The sequence below is a fragment of the Argiope bruennichi genome, chromosome 6 (genome assembly GCF_947563725.1).
Source record: "Argiope bruennichi chromosome 6, qqArgBrue1.1, whole genome shotgun sequence".
In the NCBI taxonomy this organism is placed as follows: domain Eukaryota; kingdom Metazoa; phylum Arthropoda; class Arachnida; order Araneae; family Araneidae; genus Argiope; species Argiope bruennichi.
The window spans coordinates 4,989,286-5,008,140 of record NC_079156.1 but is presented as its reverse complement, the minus strand read 5'-3'; the positions used below and the strand labels follow the sequence as shown (position 1 = coordinate 5,008,140).

The 18,855-nt window shown below is 32.9% G+C and overlaps 2 protein-coding genes across 2 annotated transcripts; both read left to right on the top strand.

The window, feature by feature from the left end:
* The first annotated feature begins 867 nt into the window (after positions 1-867).
* Positions 868-7,220, top strand: LOC129972395 (acanthoscurrin-2-like). Its single transcript, XM_056086519.1, has 3 exons — positions 868-986; positions 5,770-6,238; positions 7,082-7,220. Exons 1-2 carry the CDS (start codon positions 972-974, stop codon positions 6,214-6,216), a joined length of 462 nt encoding a protein of 153 aa, XP_055942494.1. The 5' UTR covers positions 868-971; the 3' UTR covers positions 6,217-6,238; positions 7,082-7,220.
* Positions 7,221-14,231: 7,011 nt separating this feature from the next.
* On the top strand, positions 14,232-16,652 carry LOC129972449 (acanthoscurrin-2-like). The gene is made up of 3 exons (XM_056086591.1): positions 14,232-14,319; positions 15,202-15,670; positions 16,514-16,652. Exons 1-2 carry the CDS (start codon positions 14,305-14,307, stop codon positions 15,646-15,648), a joined length of 462 nt encoding a protein of 153 aa, XP_055942566.1. The 5' UTR covers positions 14,232-14,304; the 3' UTR covers positions 15,649-15,670; positions 16,514-16,652.
* Positions 16,653-18,855: the final 2,203 nt, after the last annotated feature.

Sequence of the window (18,855 nt, the reverse complement as noted above, 5' to 3'; positions counted from 1 at the left end):
ACTCTAAAATGCTCACCAAAAATTTTAATTTACTGAAAATGCACGCTGTCGATGAATGAACGTATGGAACGATTTCAAAACCCAGTGGCTCAGATATATTCTGTGTAAGAATGGAATAATTCAAAAAAGCAAGCAGGTTGATCAAACTTTCGCGGTTGAAACTATTTACCTGACCTTGTGTACCTACTACTGACAGCACAAGAGTAATCGGAAATTTCATTTTAGCAATGCAACTTGAAGCTTGATCAAAACATCCATTCGTACACATATATCGTCTTTAGATATCGTCGGTGAAAGAAAGAACTCAATATCACACAACAGATATTTTCTTTCTTTTTGTTTAAGGATTTTTCTTTCATCAACAAAAGAACTCAACGCTCCGCTGCTCTACAAAGGAACAAATTTGTCCGCTAATACAGCACGGAAGACAAAGAAAACCGAGAATAACACCAGTTCCATTCATTCAACCCTCCCCAAGAAATATGTACGAATATAATAAAGAAATGTTTAAATAATAATGAATTTTATAGGTTAGAGTAAGACAAAACAAGACTGCATTTTAAACAGAAGTCATATCACAGCAGAAATCGACTCATTAATTGTTTCTTCAATTACCGTTTTATTTGTTATTTTGTGACGCTTTCACAATTAATCCGATCGCTGGAAGGTAATCTCTTCCAAATGTTATTAAGTTTTCTTCCTTCCAGTATTTTATTCTCAAGGTACTCTACACCCCTTCCCCCATCCATCTTCTGTCTAACATCACGTAACAATGGCGCGCGACCACTTGTCAAGTGACTTTTCAAAGGTCGCAGGAGAAAGTTTCGACTGGGGGCGGGGTTTTTCAGTTTTCTTGAACTTAAGTCAACCCAATTTCTCGAACGGATACCGCATATAAAAGGACTCGCGGATGACTAGAGCTTCATTCGTCAACTCCTTCTGCATTGGAAAGGTTCTCTTCCTGCCACAGTATGAACCAACTTGTGGTGAGTTGCATTTTCATTTCACCTACGCCGATATCATCTTCATTTCTGGCAGTCTCTTCCTCATTGCCGGAAGAATTCTTCTATTCATTTAGTTTTAATAAGCGAATAATATATATAGATATATATAAAAGTATTTCAATTTTGGCATCAGGAGTCTCTTTTGTTCCTTATATCAAAATACTGTGATTTCATTTCTAATCACTGAAACCAATTCCATGATTTCTTGCGCATAGACTCTAAAATAAATGATGTTTTAACAATAGAAATAACCCTTGAAATAGAATAATGTGTTTTTGTATTTTCTTGGTGGTTATACTGCGTGTTGTAAAGTTCTTTCATCCAACTGATACATCATGGTGTTTGTATGTCACACAGGAATTAACATTGTACTTTCTGGGAACCATTTTTGCAATTTCATTTAGCTTTTATTTCGATTTCGTTTCAGGCTTTTAATTTTTTTCCAGTTTAATTATTTGTTGCTTGCAATATTTTATTCTGTACTAGTGCTCTACAGACTGCTTAAGAAGTCTTTACAGGCATCATGCTTGGGTCGTGATGACCCCAGTTTCGATGAGTAGCTTCTCAGCTTTGTCCCTCCTCTTTGCCGAGAAATAGAGGCCATTATGGAAGACTCTAGGCTCGAAACCCGATTTCATGAAAGATATGAGGTGCACATGGGCCTACTACATGCTAAATATGACATCATGAGTTTTTTCTTTCGTCTGCGAAGAAACCAAACGTTCTTCCGCCGGTGTGGTGCGGAAACTTGGAGGAAGGAATCTGGGTTCAAGAGTCATCTTTTTTATCTGCGGTTTAAAATGATGCGCCATAACAGGCTCTTGCGTTACTTTGAAACGGATGTTAATAAAAATTCGCTTAATCATTACTTAATCAGCAATAAGAAAGAAAGTCATTGAAAAAAAAAGCTGCTACTGAATCTTTATAGAAACAACTTTGTACCATGTGTGGACCTTTTCTTATTTAATAAATATATGGAACAGAATGAATGTAATTTTTTTTTTATTTTCTTAAATCTTTCTTTTTTCAAAGAAAGTATTGAAAGACTTGTTTAACTCGGCGGCTGTTATTTTTTTAAAGTTCTTTTGCTTAATCTAGATTTATTCCAAGCGCCTTATTTAAAATTTTCAAGTTATTTTTGCAAAATAGCCAATAATGTTTGTTTATCTTAATTATAAATAAATGAAATACATTTTAGGTTGAGTAAAAATGCATGGATTATGTTCTAATGAACATTTTTATTAATGTTTATTATGGATGACCCAAATAATAAAAAGAAATCTTTTGAATTTAAAATGTCTTTTTATCTTTTTTTTATTATTGTAAAGAAAAACATAACTTTAAAAAAAATTCTGGATTTCTCACATACTTCAAAAATGTAGCAAATTTTATGTCAAACTTCTACGCATAGTAAAAGTAATCGAATATACCTTTGACTGATCAGGTCCAAAATTTAATGCAGGAAACACAAATCATAAATATCATTTCCAAAATTCTGCATTCCTTTAAGTTCTCGAACACGCAAAACGATAGGCAGGCATTATTCTAAAAATACGTTTTATGAGCTTAAGAAAGTTTAGAATGTAGAGATGTATTTTTAGAAAATTGAGATCTGGTGTTTACTTTTTCGTATACAATATAGAGAAAATATTAAAATTGCCAAAAAAATTTGAACTCGATATTGCGAATTTCTACCTTTTTCACCTCTCTGAGTTCGACATTTTTCACATTAGGTTTGTCCGTGACAAAGATAATTCAAAAACGCTTTGAGCGAGAGGGATGGAATTTGGTATAAGGGGTTCACATAAATTTGTTGATATTTTTTTTTTCAAATCTTGACCTAAACGCATTCAGAGGAAGTCTGTCTGACCGGCTGTTCGAATATAAGTTAACACGGTAGGCATAAAACGAAGAGAGCTATACATATTCAGTACCTATAATGTCGACACTTATCAAATTTTGAGCCCATTCCGATAAAGTGTTCATGGTCCGTCGGTCTGTACTTTCAGAAGCATGTAAACGCGTTTGGTCAAAAACGCCATGACTTCAATACACGAAATTCGATATATGATTTTGTGATTGCAATTGTATTTTCGTGTCAAATTTTGGATCAATCGGTTGGAGAAAAACGCATCTGAAACACAAATTTATTAGAGAATATGCGAGAAAGTTTGAGGGAAACTACTCCATCTGGTTTTAACTATAGCAGTAGTTTCTCTTCTTATCGGAGATTGTAAAATTTGAAAATTCATATTCCCCATTTTAATAATAAACAATTGATTAAATTTGAATTTCTAAGATTTAATTTTTAAAAAAAAGGCGTCCACTCAATCGTTTTTTGTAAACAACTACCACGGCATTGGATGAACTCTTTCGTGATTCGATTTCCTTAATGGATCCATCAGCTGCACGCATCTGCACCGTTGTCACAGATTGCAGAAAAGGCGAAGATCCGAGAAACGCTTTCGTTCCGCCAAGTGATTTGTAACCGGTTGGCCTTTCATGATCAATTGTTGGACAGTCTTTACAGGGCTTTGTCTGGACGTTTTCTGTGATGTGTGTCCTCCTCCGCACAAAACGCTGGCTTTCCAATCAAAACATGAATTCTGCAGGCCTGAAGAGTTTGTTAAACTCCTTCGTTTCTTCAAATAATTCTTTTGTTTCTGATTAACTATAATTCAAGGTCAGAGACGCATTTATTTGTATTTAAGGAAATAATTTTCCAGGGCTTATAAGAATGTCAGAAAACAGAAGTTTTTTTTACTTGCTGATCTTAAGTTAGCAACTATTTTGAAATTGAACAAATTTTGAATGGCTATTTATAGTCCTATAAACCTTTTTATTGAAAAAAGAACAGGAAAGTAGAATTTAATAGTTATTGTTTCCAAAGTGAACATTTTCAGAAATTACAAAATAGTCACATTAGTCAAAAATAAAATATGACTATCACCCTAATCAAAAAATTTTTTTATCAAATCTTTTATCTCTAGAAGACTTTGGTTTATTTTTAAATGTTGAAGACCCTCTTTGTTGAAATAGAACATTTTCACAAATAAGTAACAATTTTTGGTGTAAACAATACGATATTTTGTCGAACAGTGCAGGTTTTGAAGATATTTTGAAAAAAAAAAAAAAAACTGAATGTGAAATTAAACAATTTCTTTATATATCCCCTCTCGTCGCTCCAACATCTTGTGAGGTTCTTAGAAGTCATATCAGTTTAAAACTATTGAATAATTCAAAATTCCCCAGCTTTTTCAAAACATGAATATCAGGTAACAAAGAGTAGCGAGAAAAAAACTATTCTACCGTTGCTTGTTTGTCCTAAAACTGTATTTCACTCTCGTTTGCACAGAAACGAGAAATTTCGTCACATTCTAAATATTCAAGATTTAACTGAATTAGACAAATACAGTTTTGATGTTGGATCGATCTGATTGTTTCCCGAGATGAAAGTTCACAGAACTCTTACCTTTAAATGATAAAGACGAAAACTTTGATTCATTATAATACAAGTTTTGAAACAATTTCTCTTGATACCCCCATTTTTTTCCCCAAATTTTTTTATCATGAATTTAAAGTTGAAAAATAATTTAGAAAATCAAATAATAATTAATTATCTTTACCTTCACTTATGATAAAGATAAATGTGTATTTGCATGTGTATATGAGTGTGGAATGGGCGTTGCTGTACACGTAGATCGCTCGACCTGGAGCAACCGAATTTGGTACATATTTAATTTGGGAAGCGCAAATGTGGCCATCAGAGATTATTTTTTTTTGAAATTATAATTAGAATTTTAATTAAAAATCGTACAAAATTATTACATATTTCCGTGACAACTCCCAGAAATATTAAAATACCAAAATGATTTTTACATAATCTTAAAATTCAAAATAATGTCTTTTCAAAGATATCTATTACTTAGCGTTATAATTTATTTTTAATTTTTAATTAAATTTAAAAAAATATTTAAAACATAATTCTTTGCAATATATTTCGCAAAAAATAAAAATAAAATTTAACTTGCACGAGCATGTTATGCTGGCATGAAAAATTATTTTTATCAGTGTCATCATCATGCTGACAAAAACCGAAATTAAAAGACTAATTCTGCTGGCCAATTAAAACTAGGAAAGTTTAATTTTTAGCACGTGCCCGAATAAAATAAATATGAAAGGACATTTTTTAGATAACTAGATACAAGAATAAGATTTCCATGACTTTAAAATATCTCTATTGTAAGCATTATATCCGTCTTATAAACGTAGTTTAATAGGATGATGTTTATACGAGTTATATGGTTATTAAAATTTGGAGATTAAAATGATTTTGCTGAAGAAGTAATTCAATTAACTTTACTTAAAATATTTAATTTAAAATTTTGGCGACCATTAATCCTGGCGAACCATCTGATCGCTAATTGCACCTATTATTTCATCGCATATTTTGAGTCCCTAGCTTTCATTTCTTATTCATACTGAAAAATATATAAAATGCATAAGCTGTGATTCTAAATTGTTCTTCAAGGTTCCTCTTACAATCATGATTGGCAATTAAAAAACTTCTGAAAGCATTGAAGATCATGCTTCCTAAACTCATGTTGACTGCATAGTTTAATTTCATTACTGTATCACACTCAACCTGTTTCAATGTTAATGAAATATTTTTAAAAATGGAATTGGAACCTTTCCTAACTACTTCAACTTTATTTCACGACTCCGATTTGAAACCAATAATAAATAAAGTTCTTCTCTTTCGCAGATCGCCCTCCTTGTCTGCGCTGCGGTGGTTGCTAATGCCACCAGCTACAAAAGTGGTTACGGTGGTGGTTATGGCGGATACGGAGGCGGCCATGGAATTATCGTCAGCTCTGGCTACGGGAAAGGACTCAGCGGTTACGGTGGCGGTTATGGACTCGGTGGGTATGGTAAAGGACTTGGCGGCTATGGAGGTGGTTACGGACATGGAGGCTATGGAGGTAGTTACGGACATGGAGGCTATGGCGGCTATGGTAAAGGTCTAGGAGGATATGGCGGCTATGGACAGGGCGGATATGGAGGTTATGGCAAGGCGCTTGTCGGAGGATATGGAGGATATGGTCACGGAGGTTACGGAGGTTATGGTCTCGGCGGATATGGAGGACACGGTGGATACGGCCTTGGAGGTTATGGAAAAGGATATGGTGGTTATGGATATGGGCATCATTAAATTACTTCCTCTAATACAATGGGTGAGTATAAATTGATCCATGTATTTAAAATAGTTTTTAAATGGAAATATTTTGATTTTTATATCGAGATTTGGTTTTCTACTTCACTCTGGCTATATCAGAATAGTATTGCTCGTAAAAAATGTATGTAACACATTGACATGGCTATGTAATTATTTTTTTTATTATGTTATTAGAATAGTTCGCAAAGAATCAATTGACAGCACTTCAAAACAAAAGAACAACTCGTTTTCTTATAAATAAATATTGTTTATTTTGTAAAAGTATTTCAAAAATGTAGATGGAATTGGCTAACAGATAACTCTGTTAGCCCAAAAACTTTTTACATTTTTTTCACATTGAATTCTTCATGTCATGGATAGATTTAAGTCGTTATCGATTGATTAATTTTGATAACAGTTATTGTTCTACAAAATTAGATAGATTTTGTTATTATGATTTTTCTGAATGTGAATTCGATTTTTTCAGACTTACAGAATCTTTTCGATGTTACAATGAACTGATAGTATTTATAGCATTTCAAAGGTATTAAAGAGCACATAAACAAAGCTTATGACTTTTGAAATGGAAAATGTGAAATCGAATTTCGTTGCTAAGAGCTCATTTTGAAATCAGTTTTTTTTTTAAATTTATTTCTATACTTGTATGCATTACGAATTTTTTGTGAGAGTAATTAGGGTTCAGAGAGCCTAATATCGATTACAATTTTGATTAAAATTTAATTTTGTGATAAATATTCTATAAATAATTTTGACTTATAATAAGACTTTGATAGCGTACCTACGGCATTTTATATGTCCGCTGCTGCTTTTTCTAATCTAATAACATCTTCATCAATTTCAGACAGTAGAGCATCAGTGAAGCCAACCTACTCTCACGTGATGTGAAGATCCTGGAAATGGCTTAGATCGAAGGCAAAGAAGCTATGCGAATGCCAACTTTTGTAAATGTTTGTAGCAATAAACTCTCTTATTTAATTTCACGAATTCGTTATTTTCTTCGTTATTTTTAAACACTTTATCCATGGTTTGCATGAATATCTAAATCAGGCCTTTGAAATCGCTCATGACATTTGAAACTGTAAAATTTCAATTTATTCCAGCAAGCACAAAAACTGCATTAATATTTTTAAAAATTCATTTAAAATTATTCAATTAATTTTAAATGTTCAAGGTTATCTACCTGACATGCTCATATAATAAACTCGGTAATTTTTATTTAAAGATTAAACGAATTTTTCCCTATCTCCCTAGAAAATCGATTTTTAGAACAATTTAGTGCAGTAAGTCATGTTTTGGGACTTGGTGACATTTTTCAGAGAACCACTTATAAATTCTATTTGGAATCCTGTCTAGCTGTTGTTTCGAGCGATGAAAATATTTTCTTATCTGTTTAATAAATAAGAATGTTATTAGTCGCTTTGGTGATTCGCGGCTTTGCCGGGGAAATGGATTGTATATAATTTTCCACCATTCATTTATGCATAACTTTTGTGTTCATTGCACCCTCAGGAAATATTTTAAGTATCAAACTGAGATATTCCGTGTAGTTTTAATTGTCCTGCACCTATTGAGCAAAGGAACTCTCCTAATGCAGTCAAAGTCCGGAACATTATAAATCATTCAAAATGCATTATCTTCATTTGATATCATTACTATTATTTCACTTCTCATTAGTCATAGAAACCACACAGAAATAAAATAGAATCCTTTTTCCAGAATTTTGAATATTTGTTTTTTTTATGGCAACGCATTATTTATAGATAATTTTAATGAATACACTGTTTATAGATAATTACAGACAAACACTATTTGTAGGTAATAATTTTGGAACTTATTTAGCAGTTTATCAAACGATTTAATAGAATTTTCATCCCAATCAGGTAGCATCAAATAGTAGGGAATTTAAGCAAAAATTAATTTCAAGACTCCATAATAGTTACAGCAATGATTAATAAATTGAAAAAAATATAATATTAAAAATAAAAGAAACTCCTTTTTTTCTGCACAGTAACTGAGGTGGATTTTTAAAACTGTTTTTATTAAATTTATTCAAGATATTTTGTGCCTTGTTTTGGTAATAATAAGTGATTAATTTGTCGTAGTTAAGGTTGCGTGTAATTGTTGCTGACTCCAATTATTGCGATATGCTAGAAAAATAAGTTTATTTACATTTAACTTACGAAAATTTACATTTGATTTTGACTACAAGCTTCACTGAGGCGAGTGCGCGAACGTTCTGAAGAAAAAGGAAAGAATAATTTTTTAGAAGCATAACGCGTGTCAATATCCAGATGAAGGCAACGCGCCAGTTTCGTCACACACAGCCTCGACGGAGTTTACATATTCATATTGATATATGATTTATGATAGACATTCACCACAAAGTAAGCCTCCAATGACGAAGGGAACGAGAATGACTGGGAAGTGAATGCGGTCATGAAAAGAAAGTAATTACATATGAACTGAATGAATTACAATATTATAGAACAAGATTTTTAGAATATAAAAATGTTTTAAATTTCCTCACTCAGTCTCTAAAGAAAATGAATAACTCTGCCATATATGGTAATTTTATATATTTAAAGTTATCATTTTATTGCAAGTTTCCATTTCGCAAAGCTACTTTTGGTGGGTTTTTTCCGAAATTTCATTCGCAGGTTTGCATCGGTCTATGGTGACAATTACATTTTTACCATTTATATCTATTACAAAACTTTTATCTCTCCGAGATTTGACCAAGTGAGGTCCAGAATAAGGAGGAATGAATGGTGGTTTAACTCTGTCATTTCTAAAAAATATGTGACTGCATGAAGTCAAGCATGGATTTACGAAAAATTTAAAATTTCCATGAAGAATAGGATTTATTGGATTCAGTTTTTTCCTTATTGAAATTAAATTTATCACGTCAATGGGTGTTACAGTTGCATTCACAATAGAATCATCACTCAAGATATCAGATGGTAAACGCAATGTAGTACCACATGCGAGTTGAGAACTAGTAGCATTGATATCTTTTTTAATAGCAGTACGCAAACCCAGCATAACGATAAGCAAAGTTTCTGTCTACTTTATATTTTCGTGAGCCATAAGAGAACCCTTAAGATGTCTATGTGGTCTTTCTATCAAACCATTTGATTGTGGGTGGTATGCAGCTGAATGTATTCTGTGACTATCTAAAATATTCGTGATTGCACGAAAAAGTGTGGATTCAAAATTTCGACGTTGGTCTGTAGTGATTGTTATTGGTGTTCCAAATCTAGATATCCAACTATGCACAAATGCTCGTGCAGTGGTCACGGCTGTCATATTAATGGATGGAATCACCTCAGACCATCTGGTGAATCCACCCATAATGGTGACACAATACCGATAACCTTCAGAAATGGGAAGGGGTCCTATGAAATCGAGATGAATGTGAGAAAATTCGAACTTCCGATGCGGCAAAGGTGCTAAGAGGAGCTTTGATGTGCTGAAAAACCTTAGCACGTTGGTATTTGACACATGCACGTCCTCGATCTCTTATATCCGATTTTATTTTGGGCCATATGAATCGTTTCGAAATTAAATTTGTGGTAGCTAATGTACCAGAATCAGATAAAAAAAATGGACATATTCAAAAATTATTTGTCGAAATATCTTTGGAATGAAAGGTCTGGATTGGGATGGAGACGCATCACAAATTAGATGGATACCTTCTAGGGGAAAATAAAGTTTTTGTAATTTTAAAAGATGTGTCTGACTGTAATAATTGATGCGACTCAGAGTCATTTAATTGCTCTCGAGCAACTTTTTATAGTCCAATTTTGATGGAGTTGTGATTGCGTCGATTTCTATTTGCGAAAGAGCATCAGCAATTATGTTATCTCTTCCGTTAACATGGTGAATGTCGGTTGAAAATTGTGATATGTAAGCTAAATGTCTGAGCTGACGTGGCGTACATTTTTCTGGTTTCTGTTTGAATGCCGAAATGAGGGATTTCTGATCAGTGTAAATTGAGAAATTTCGACCCTCAAGCATATGACGGAATTTTTTAATCGATGCATAAATAGAATACAATTCCCGATCCTATGTGGACCAGTTTCTCTGACTTTTTTTTGAGTCTCATTGACAAAAAGGCAATTGGTTCCCATTTATCATGTATAATTGCATCAAAGAGCTTCCAATGGCTACATCTCATGCATCTGACCAAAGACTTAATTCAGCACTGGAAATGGAGTATTTTAGTAAGGTAGCATTAGCGAGAGCCTGCTTGGCCAAAGTAAATGCTTTATTTGCTTCATCAGACCATTAAAGTGGATTTTCTGGCTTTTTAAAAGGACAAGAGGATTTCTTTTTATTTTTGTGACCTACTAAGAATTTTTTGAAAGGGTCTAAAATCTAAAAAGCTTTAGGAATAAATCTCCTATAAAAATTATACATGCCCAAAAATCTATGCAATTGCGTAAAAGTTTGTGGTCTGGGAAACTTCTGAATAGCGCCAACACGATCAGGTAATGGTTGTAAACCATTTTCTGAAATTTGATATCCTAGAAACTAGATGCATCAAATTTACATTTAATTGTCAATCCATAATGATACAATTTAGTAAAAAGAGCTCTCAGATAGTGCAGATGCTCCTGACGAGTTTTTGAAGCTATTAAAATATCATCGATAAAGGCATATACACCTTACAAGTCTCTAGTTACTTCATCTGTAAACCTTTGAAAAGTGGCAGACACATTGTATATACCAAATTGCATTCTTGTGCTTTCAAAAAGACGGAAAGGAGTAACTATTACGGTTTTATGGATATCCTCGGGAGCTATAGGAATTTGGTGAAATGCTTTTACAAGATCGATGTGTAAAAAAACTTTATTACCATGTAATTCACTAATAAAATCAACTATGTATGGGATTGGATATTTGACCGTTTGGGCATTTAAAAAGCGATAATCGCCTACCGAACGCCAATTAAATGATCACTTTTTCGGAACCATATGTAATGAAAATAACTGTTTGCTGCTTGACGGGCGTATTTGGCCTAAATTAAGCATGTGTTGGAATTCCATTTTGACAATTTTCAGTCTATCAGGTGCCAGATGCCTAGCTTTAGCAAATACATGTGCACCAAATGTTTGTATATGATGCATTACATTATGCTGAACAGTTAACAGGAGCATTAAATTAGGAAATTCAGATAACAGTTTAGTATACTGATCATTGACGCGTATAGTTTTTACAGAAATACAACATTAACCTCTTTAAATACAGCATTACATTTTAATTTAGTATCTTTATCTACAAACAATGTTTTTTAGATCAGCTTTTAAGTTGAAATGATACAAAAAATCAGCACCCATTATTACTCTAGAAACATTACAAACATTAAATGGAAATATAAAACATTTTCGAAGTCCTAAATCTAAAGCTACCAATTTTTTCCCATAAACCTCTATTGGTGAACCGTTTGTAGCATGAAATATTTGAATGGTTTTTTTTTGTTTTTGTTTTTTTTTTCATTTTCATTTGCCGGGAAAATACAACAGTCACTTCCAGTATCTATAAAGAAAGAAAGATTTAGTTTTCTGTCATATATGAATAGGCGACAATGTAGTGATGTCTCAGTGGGCAGGAGGTTTGTCGCCTCTAAGTCCGCCCTTTTATATTTCCAGAGAAGGAGCACGGCTTAACACACTTCTTAGCGTTGTTTTGGAATTTTTCATGATACCAACAAATGTCTTTGGACGCAGAAGAGCTGCGCTTTCGAAAGCGAAAGTGATTCCGTCGCCGAGAGACACTTCTTGATCTGCACAAAGACACAACTTCTTTTCGAAGTGCTCTAATCTCTTCATGAGTGAGAATTAGCGCTATTCAAAATGGCACTAGAACCAGAGCTTGAAATTTTGCTTACCTCGGGTAGTGTCATTCCAAAATTCTATCAGCCGTTTTTGCTGCTTCAGGGGCATTTAGAGGAGTGATCGCTGTGAGAATAGATTGCACGTTACTTGGCATTTGTTGAAGAAAGAGTTCTAACAGTAGGGCATCTGAAATGTGGTGACATTCCGCACGCCTCTGCTCTCTGGACTTCCGATCTCCTGATTGCTCGCCGGTGAAGATTTCTTGAGATTTATATTCTCGTCTACTTTTTATGACCTCCGATTTCAGTTGCTGGAAAGGATCCTTTTTATCAGGATTGATTATGATGTCAGGAACAATAGACGCAGCTTCAGGTGGAATATGCGCAGCGCAGTAGTTGAATTTAGTTTTGCTTGCAGTTATCGGTTTTGGCACTGGTAGTTCAAACGTAGCTTCCACCATGAAAATCAAAGTCGCCGATCAGCACAATTAAATGGGGGTATCTTCACTGCAGACACTTCATCCATGTCGGATTTCTTTGAAAACGGAAGCATTCTTAATCAAATGACAGATGATAAAATTTTTAACGTAAGGAGGTCGCCTGTAGTTTATAGATTCATATTGATATATGATTTTTGATAGCCATTCACCACACATTCCTATACAAATATAAAAGTACAATACTTAATAGAAGAGCCTCCATTATTTTGAATCTTGAGACCTGAAGGTGACTAAGAAGTTGGTATTTCACTCTCTAAATTTCGCCAGCACAATAGAAATAGTCTGATTCTCTAAAATAGATAGGATGCACATACACAGTATATTTTAAGTTTAAACTGCTTAACAGTTTAAACTGCTAAGTAGCGAGCCATCGGAACGCTTCAAAACATGTTTAAATTTAGTTTTATAATAAATAAAAAATTTCATTTTTTTAATCTATGCAACGAAAAGATGAACTGAAAGAAAAAAGAGGTAAATGCTTTTAATACTAAAAAAAGCAAACACTTTTAACGTTAAATTGTCAAATAAGCAATGCATTATAAAATGAGATGTGAAATGCCTCTGACAGTCAAAAAAGAGCGTAAAAAAGTCACTAATGTGAACAGTTTCTGAGATTGCTCAGCATTTAGGGCTTTGCTCTTTCCATTTTAAATCCTCAGTTAAATATATGTGGGTAAAAACATGATATTTACTATATTAAATATGTTGTTATTATATAGCAAGTATATTGTTTAAAATTATTCAAACTCGAGAATGCACCCCCCCCCCCCCCCCGAAATTTTAATTTACTGAAAATGCACGCTGTCGATGAACGGATATGTGGAACAATTTCAAAACCTAGTTGCTCAAATATATTCTGTGTAAGAATGGAATAATTCAAAAAAGCAAGCAGGTTGATCAAACATTCGCGCATGAAACTATTTACCTGACTTTGTGTACCTGCTACTGACAGCACAAAATGAGTCGAAAATTTCATTTTAGCAATGCACCTTGAAGCTTGATCAAAACATCAATTTATCTTTAGATATCGTCAGAGAAAAAAAGAACTCAATATCACACAGCAGATATTTTTTTCTTTTTATTTAAGGATTTTTCTTAACCGACAGGCATCAACAACAAAAGGACTCAACGCTCCAGCGCACTACAAATTAACAAATTTGTTTGAAAATACAGCGTGGGAGACAAAGAAAACCAAGAATAGAGCCTGTTCCCTTCATTTAACCATCCTCAAGAAACATGTACTGATATAAATAAAAAAATTGTTAAATAATAATGAATTTTTATAGTTTAGATTAAGACAAAACATGGGCGCATTTTAAACAGAAGTCATGTCACAGCTGAAATCGACTTATTTTTTTATTTCTTCAACGAACGTCTTATTTGATATTTTTTGACGCTTTCACAATTAATTCGATCGCTCAAAGCCAATAACTTCCAAATATTATTAAGTTTCCTTCCTTCTTTCTTATTCTCAAGGTATTCTACACCCCTTCCCCCATCCATCTTCTTCGGTCGAACATCACGTAACAATGGCGCACGACCGCTTGTCAGATAACTTTTCAAATGTCGCAGGAGAAAGTTTCGACTGGGGGCGGGGTTTTTCACTTTTCTTGAACTGAAATCAACCCAATTTCTCGAACGGATACCGCATATAAAATGACTCGCGGATGACTAGAGCTTCATTCGTCAACTCTTTCTGCTTAAGAAAGGATCTCTTCCGACCACAGTATGAAACAATTTGTGGTAAGTTGCATTTTCATTTCATCTACGCTGATTCTATCCTCATTTCTGGCAAATACTCTTCATTTCTGGAAGAATTCTTCCATTAATTTAGATTTATATATATGTATAAAATGTAACTTGTAACAAGTAAAAATAAAATTTAACTTGCACGAGCATGTTATGCTGGCATGAAAAATTATTTTTATCAGTGTCATCATCATGCTGACAAAAACCGAAATTAAAAGACTAATTCTGCTGGCCAATTAAAACTAGGAAAGTTTAATTTTTAGCACGTGCCCGAATAAAATAAATATGAAAGGACATTTTTTAGATAACTAGATACAAGAATAAGATTTCCATGACTTTAAAATATCTCTATTGTAAGCATTATATCCGTCTTATAAACGTAGTTTAATAGGATGATGTTTATACGAGTTATATGGTTATTAAAATTTGGAGATTAAAATGATTTTGCTGAAGAAGTAATTCAATTAACTTTACTTAAAATATTTAATTTAAAATTTTGGCGACCATTAATCCTGGCGAACCATCTGATCGCTAATTGCACCTATTATTTCATCGCATATTTTGAGTCCCTAGCTTTCATTTCTTATTCATACTGAAAAATATATAAAATGCATAAGCTGTGATTCTAAATTGTTCTTCAAGGTTCCTCTTACAATCATGATTGGCAATTAAAAAACTTCTGAAAGCATTGAAGATCATGCTTCCTAAACTCATGTTGACTGCATAGTTTAATTTCATTACTGTATCACACTCAACCTGTTTCAATGTTAATGAAATATTTTTAAAAATGGAATTGGAACCTTTCCTAACTACTTCAACTTTATTTCACGACTCCGATTTGAAACCAATAATAAATAAAGTTCTTCTCTTTCGCAGATCGCCCTCCTTGTCTGCGCTGCGGTGGTTGCTAATGCCACCAGCTACAAAAGTGGTTACGGTGGTGGTTATGGCGGATACGGAGGCGGCCATGGAATTATCGTCAGCTCTGGCTACGGGAAAGGACTCAGCGGTTACGGTGGCGGTTATGGACTCGGTGGGTATGGTAAAGGACTTGGCGGCTATGGAGGTGGTTACGGACATGGAGGCTATGGAGGTAGTTACGGACATGGAGGCTATGGCGGCTATGGTAAAGGTCTAGGAGGATATGGCGGCTATGGACAGGGCGGATATGGAGGTTATGGCAAGGCGCTTGTCGGAGGATATGGAGGATATGGTCACGGAGGTTACGGAGGTTATGGTCTCGGCGGATATGGAGGACACGGTGGATACGGCCTTGGAGGTTATGGAAAAGGATATGGTGGTTATGGATATGGGCATCATTAAATTACTTCCTCTAATACAATGGGTGAGTATAAATTGATCCATGTATTTAAAATAGTTTTTAAATGGAAATATTTTGATTTTTATATCGAGATTTGGTTTTCTACTTCACTCTGGCTATATCAGAATAGTATTGCTCGTAAAAAATGTATGTAACACATTGACATGGCTATGTAATTATTTTTTTTATTATGTTATTAGAATAGTTCGCAAAGAATCAATTGACAGCACTTCAAAACAAAAGAACAACTCGTTTTCTTATAAATAAATATTGTTTATTTTGTAAAAGTATTTCAAAAATGTAGATGGAATTGGCTAACAGATAACTCTGTTAGCCCAAAAACTTTTTACATTTTTTTCACATTGAATTCTTCATGTCATGGATAGATTTAAGTCGTTATCGATTGATTAATTTTGATAACAGTTATTGTTCTACAAAATTAGATAGATTTTGTTATTATGATTTTTCTGAATGTGAATTCGATTTTTTCAGACTTACAGAATCTTTTCGATGTTACAATGAACTGATAGTATTTATAGCATTTCAAAGGTATTAAAGAGCACATAAACAAAGCTTATGACTTTTGAAATGGAAAATGTGAAATCGAATTTCGTTGCTAAGAGCTCATTTTGAAATCAGTTTTTTTTTTAAATTTATTTCTATACTTGTATGCATTACGAATTTTTTGTGAGAGTAATTAGGGTTCAGAGAGCCTAATATCGATTACAATTTTGATTAAAATTTAATTTTGTGATAAATATTCTATAAATAATTTTGACTTATAATAAGACTTTGATAGCGTACCTACGGCATTTTATATGTCCGCTGCTGCTTTTTCTAATCTAATAACATCTTCATCAATTTCAGACAGTAGAGCATCAGTGAAGCCAACCTACTCTCACGTGATGTGAAGATCCTGGAAATGGCTTAGATCGAAGGCAAAGAAGCTATGCGAATGCCAACTTTTGTAAATGTTTGTAGCAATAAACTCTCTTATTTAATTTCACGAATTCGTTATTTTCTTCGTTATTTTTAAACACTTTATCCATGGTTTGCATGAATATCTAAATCAGGCCTTTGAAATCGCTCATGACATTTGAAACTGTAAAATTTCAATTTATTCCAGCAAGCACAAAAACTGTATTAATATTTTTAAAAATTCATTTAAAATTATTCAATTAATTTTAAATGTTCAAGGTTATCTACCTGACATGCTCATATAATAAACTCGGTAATTTTTATTTAAAGATTAAACGAATTTTTCCCTATCTCCCTAGAAAATCGATTTTTAGAACAATTTAGTGCAGTAAGTCATGTTTTGGGACTTGGTGACATTTTTCAGAGAACCACTTATAAATTCTATTTGGAATCCTGTCTAGCTGTTGTTTCGAGCGATGAAAATATTTTCTTATCTGTTTAATAAATAAGAATGTTATTAGTCGCTTTGGTGATTCGCGGCTTTGCCGGGGAAATGGATTGTATATAATTTTCCACCATTCATTTATGCATAACTTTTGTGTTCATTGCACCCTCAGGAAATATTTTAAGTATCAAACTGAGATATTCCGTGTAGTTTTAATTGTCCTGCACCTATTGAGCAAAGGAACTCTCCTAATGCAGTCAAAGTCCGGAACATTATAAATCATTCAAAATGCATTATCTTCATTTGATATCATTACTATTATTTCACTTCTCATTAGTCATAGAAACCACACAGAAATAAAATAGAATCCTTTTTCCATAGTTTCAAGCAGGGAAGAAAATCCCATAAATAAATATTTGTTGAAACAATACAACGGTTTAAGTTTCAGTGTGTAATCATCAAATCTATTGTTGAAAATCATGTAGAAACATTTTTTTAATAGAATTACTTAATTGCGATAAAATTTTGCTTGACAATTTAAAAAAAAAAATAAACTTTAAAATGGTGAGAAAATTGGTTTTTTGAAATAGTATTTTCTGGCCAAATTTTTGAGTAATTTTTAATTAATTTGAAAATTCTGTTCACTTGTACAGATAGATGTTTTAATAGATGTGTACATATTTTCACCTTAAATGTAGATCAGTGCAAAATTCGGTAGTTTCAGATCAAACAGCTTGTCCTGTGGAACCCCACCGCATACATTCTCCTTTAATGTTAGAAAACAGAGTTTCAGCTAAAATTAATAGCAAATGTGAAGTTGAATATTTTATGGAACATTAGGTAGCATGCTACCATTGAAAGGAAGACCACGGAACATTAAAATAAGCATATTTCTTTAAACTAGTCGCCTTTAGAGACCAGTTTATTTGACCACATTATTGATTTTTAGGATGTTAAATGATTAATATGGAATACATTTTTTTTAAAAAAAAATCTATTCACTTTCTATTTAAAACAACTGAAAAACATAAATTCAATTAAATTTAGTTTATTGCAAAATAAAAAAGTGAATACATATATATAATCATCTTCGAAGGATGCTTTAAGATAATACGATGACAATTATATATATTTACACACTTTTTAATTATATATATATATATATTTCTAAATAATATCTTAATATATAAATATGAACATCCATCTCCATAGGCAAGTAGGGATTGCAATACCGGTATACCGCGATACCGAATACCGGTATTTTGAGCCATTTGTACAACTTTGTAATACCGGTATTCACAAGTTTAAATACCGTTTTTTTCGCTATTTTTTAGAATTTTTTTGAATTATCTCCACTATGTTCAGGGACCGCCAAAGTGGTATACGTTTTTGTTTTTATGTCTTCCTAACGGGCGAAATTAATTAGACTGTGAATACAAAGTTGCATCGTACAATCATGAGAAGTGATAAAATACTGTTTGACAACGGATTATAAAATCCTCCGTGCTTTTGCGCATGTGTTAGGATGGGTTTCATTTGACAAAATTGGGGTGAGAGGAAAGATGAAAGGAGGAGATGTTTACATTTAATAATGAAGACTTGCTGCTTTATGTGACATAGGCATTACAGATCATTAGAAAAGCAGAAGGAAAAAGGTACTAATGCACAGTAAAATATTTCAGAGCAACTTTTATTTAATACAAGGGACATAAACATTAATTTCTGTTCTTAAAATTTGGTAATTATTTTTTTTCAAAATAATAATTACCTTTTTTTATATTAAAATGTTTCTTTTTTATATGTTATTAAATTTTTTCAGGAATATTTTAATTCCTCGTTTTCTGCT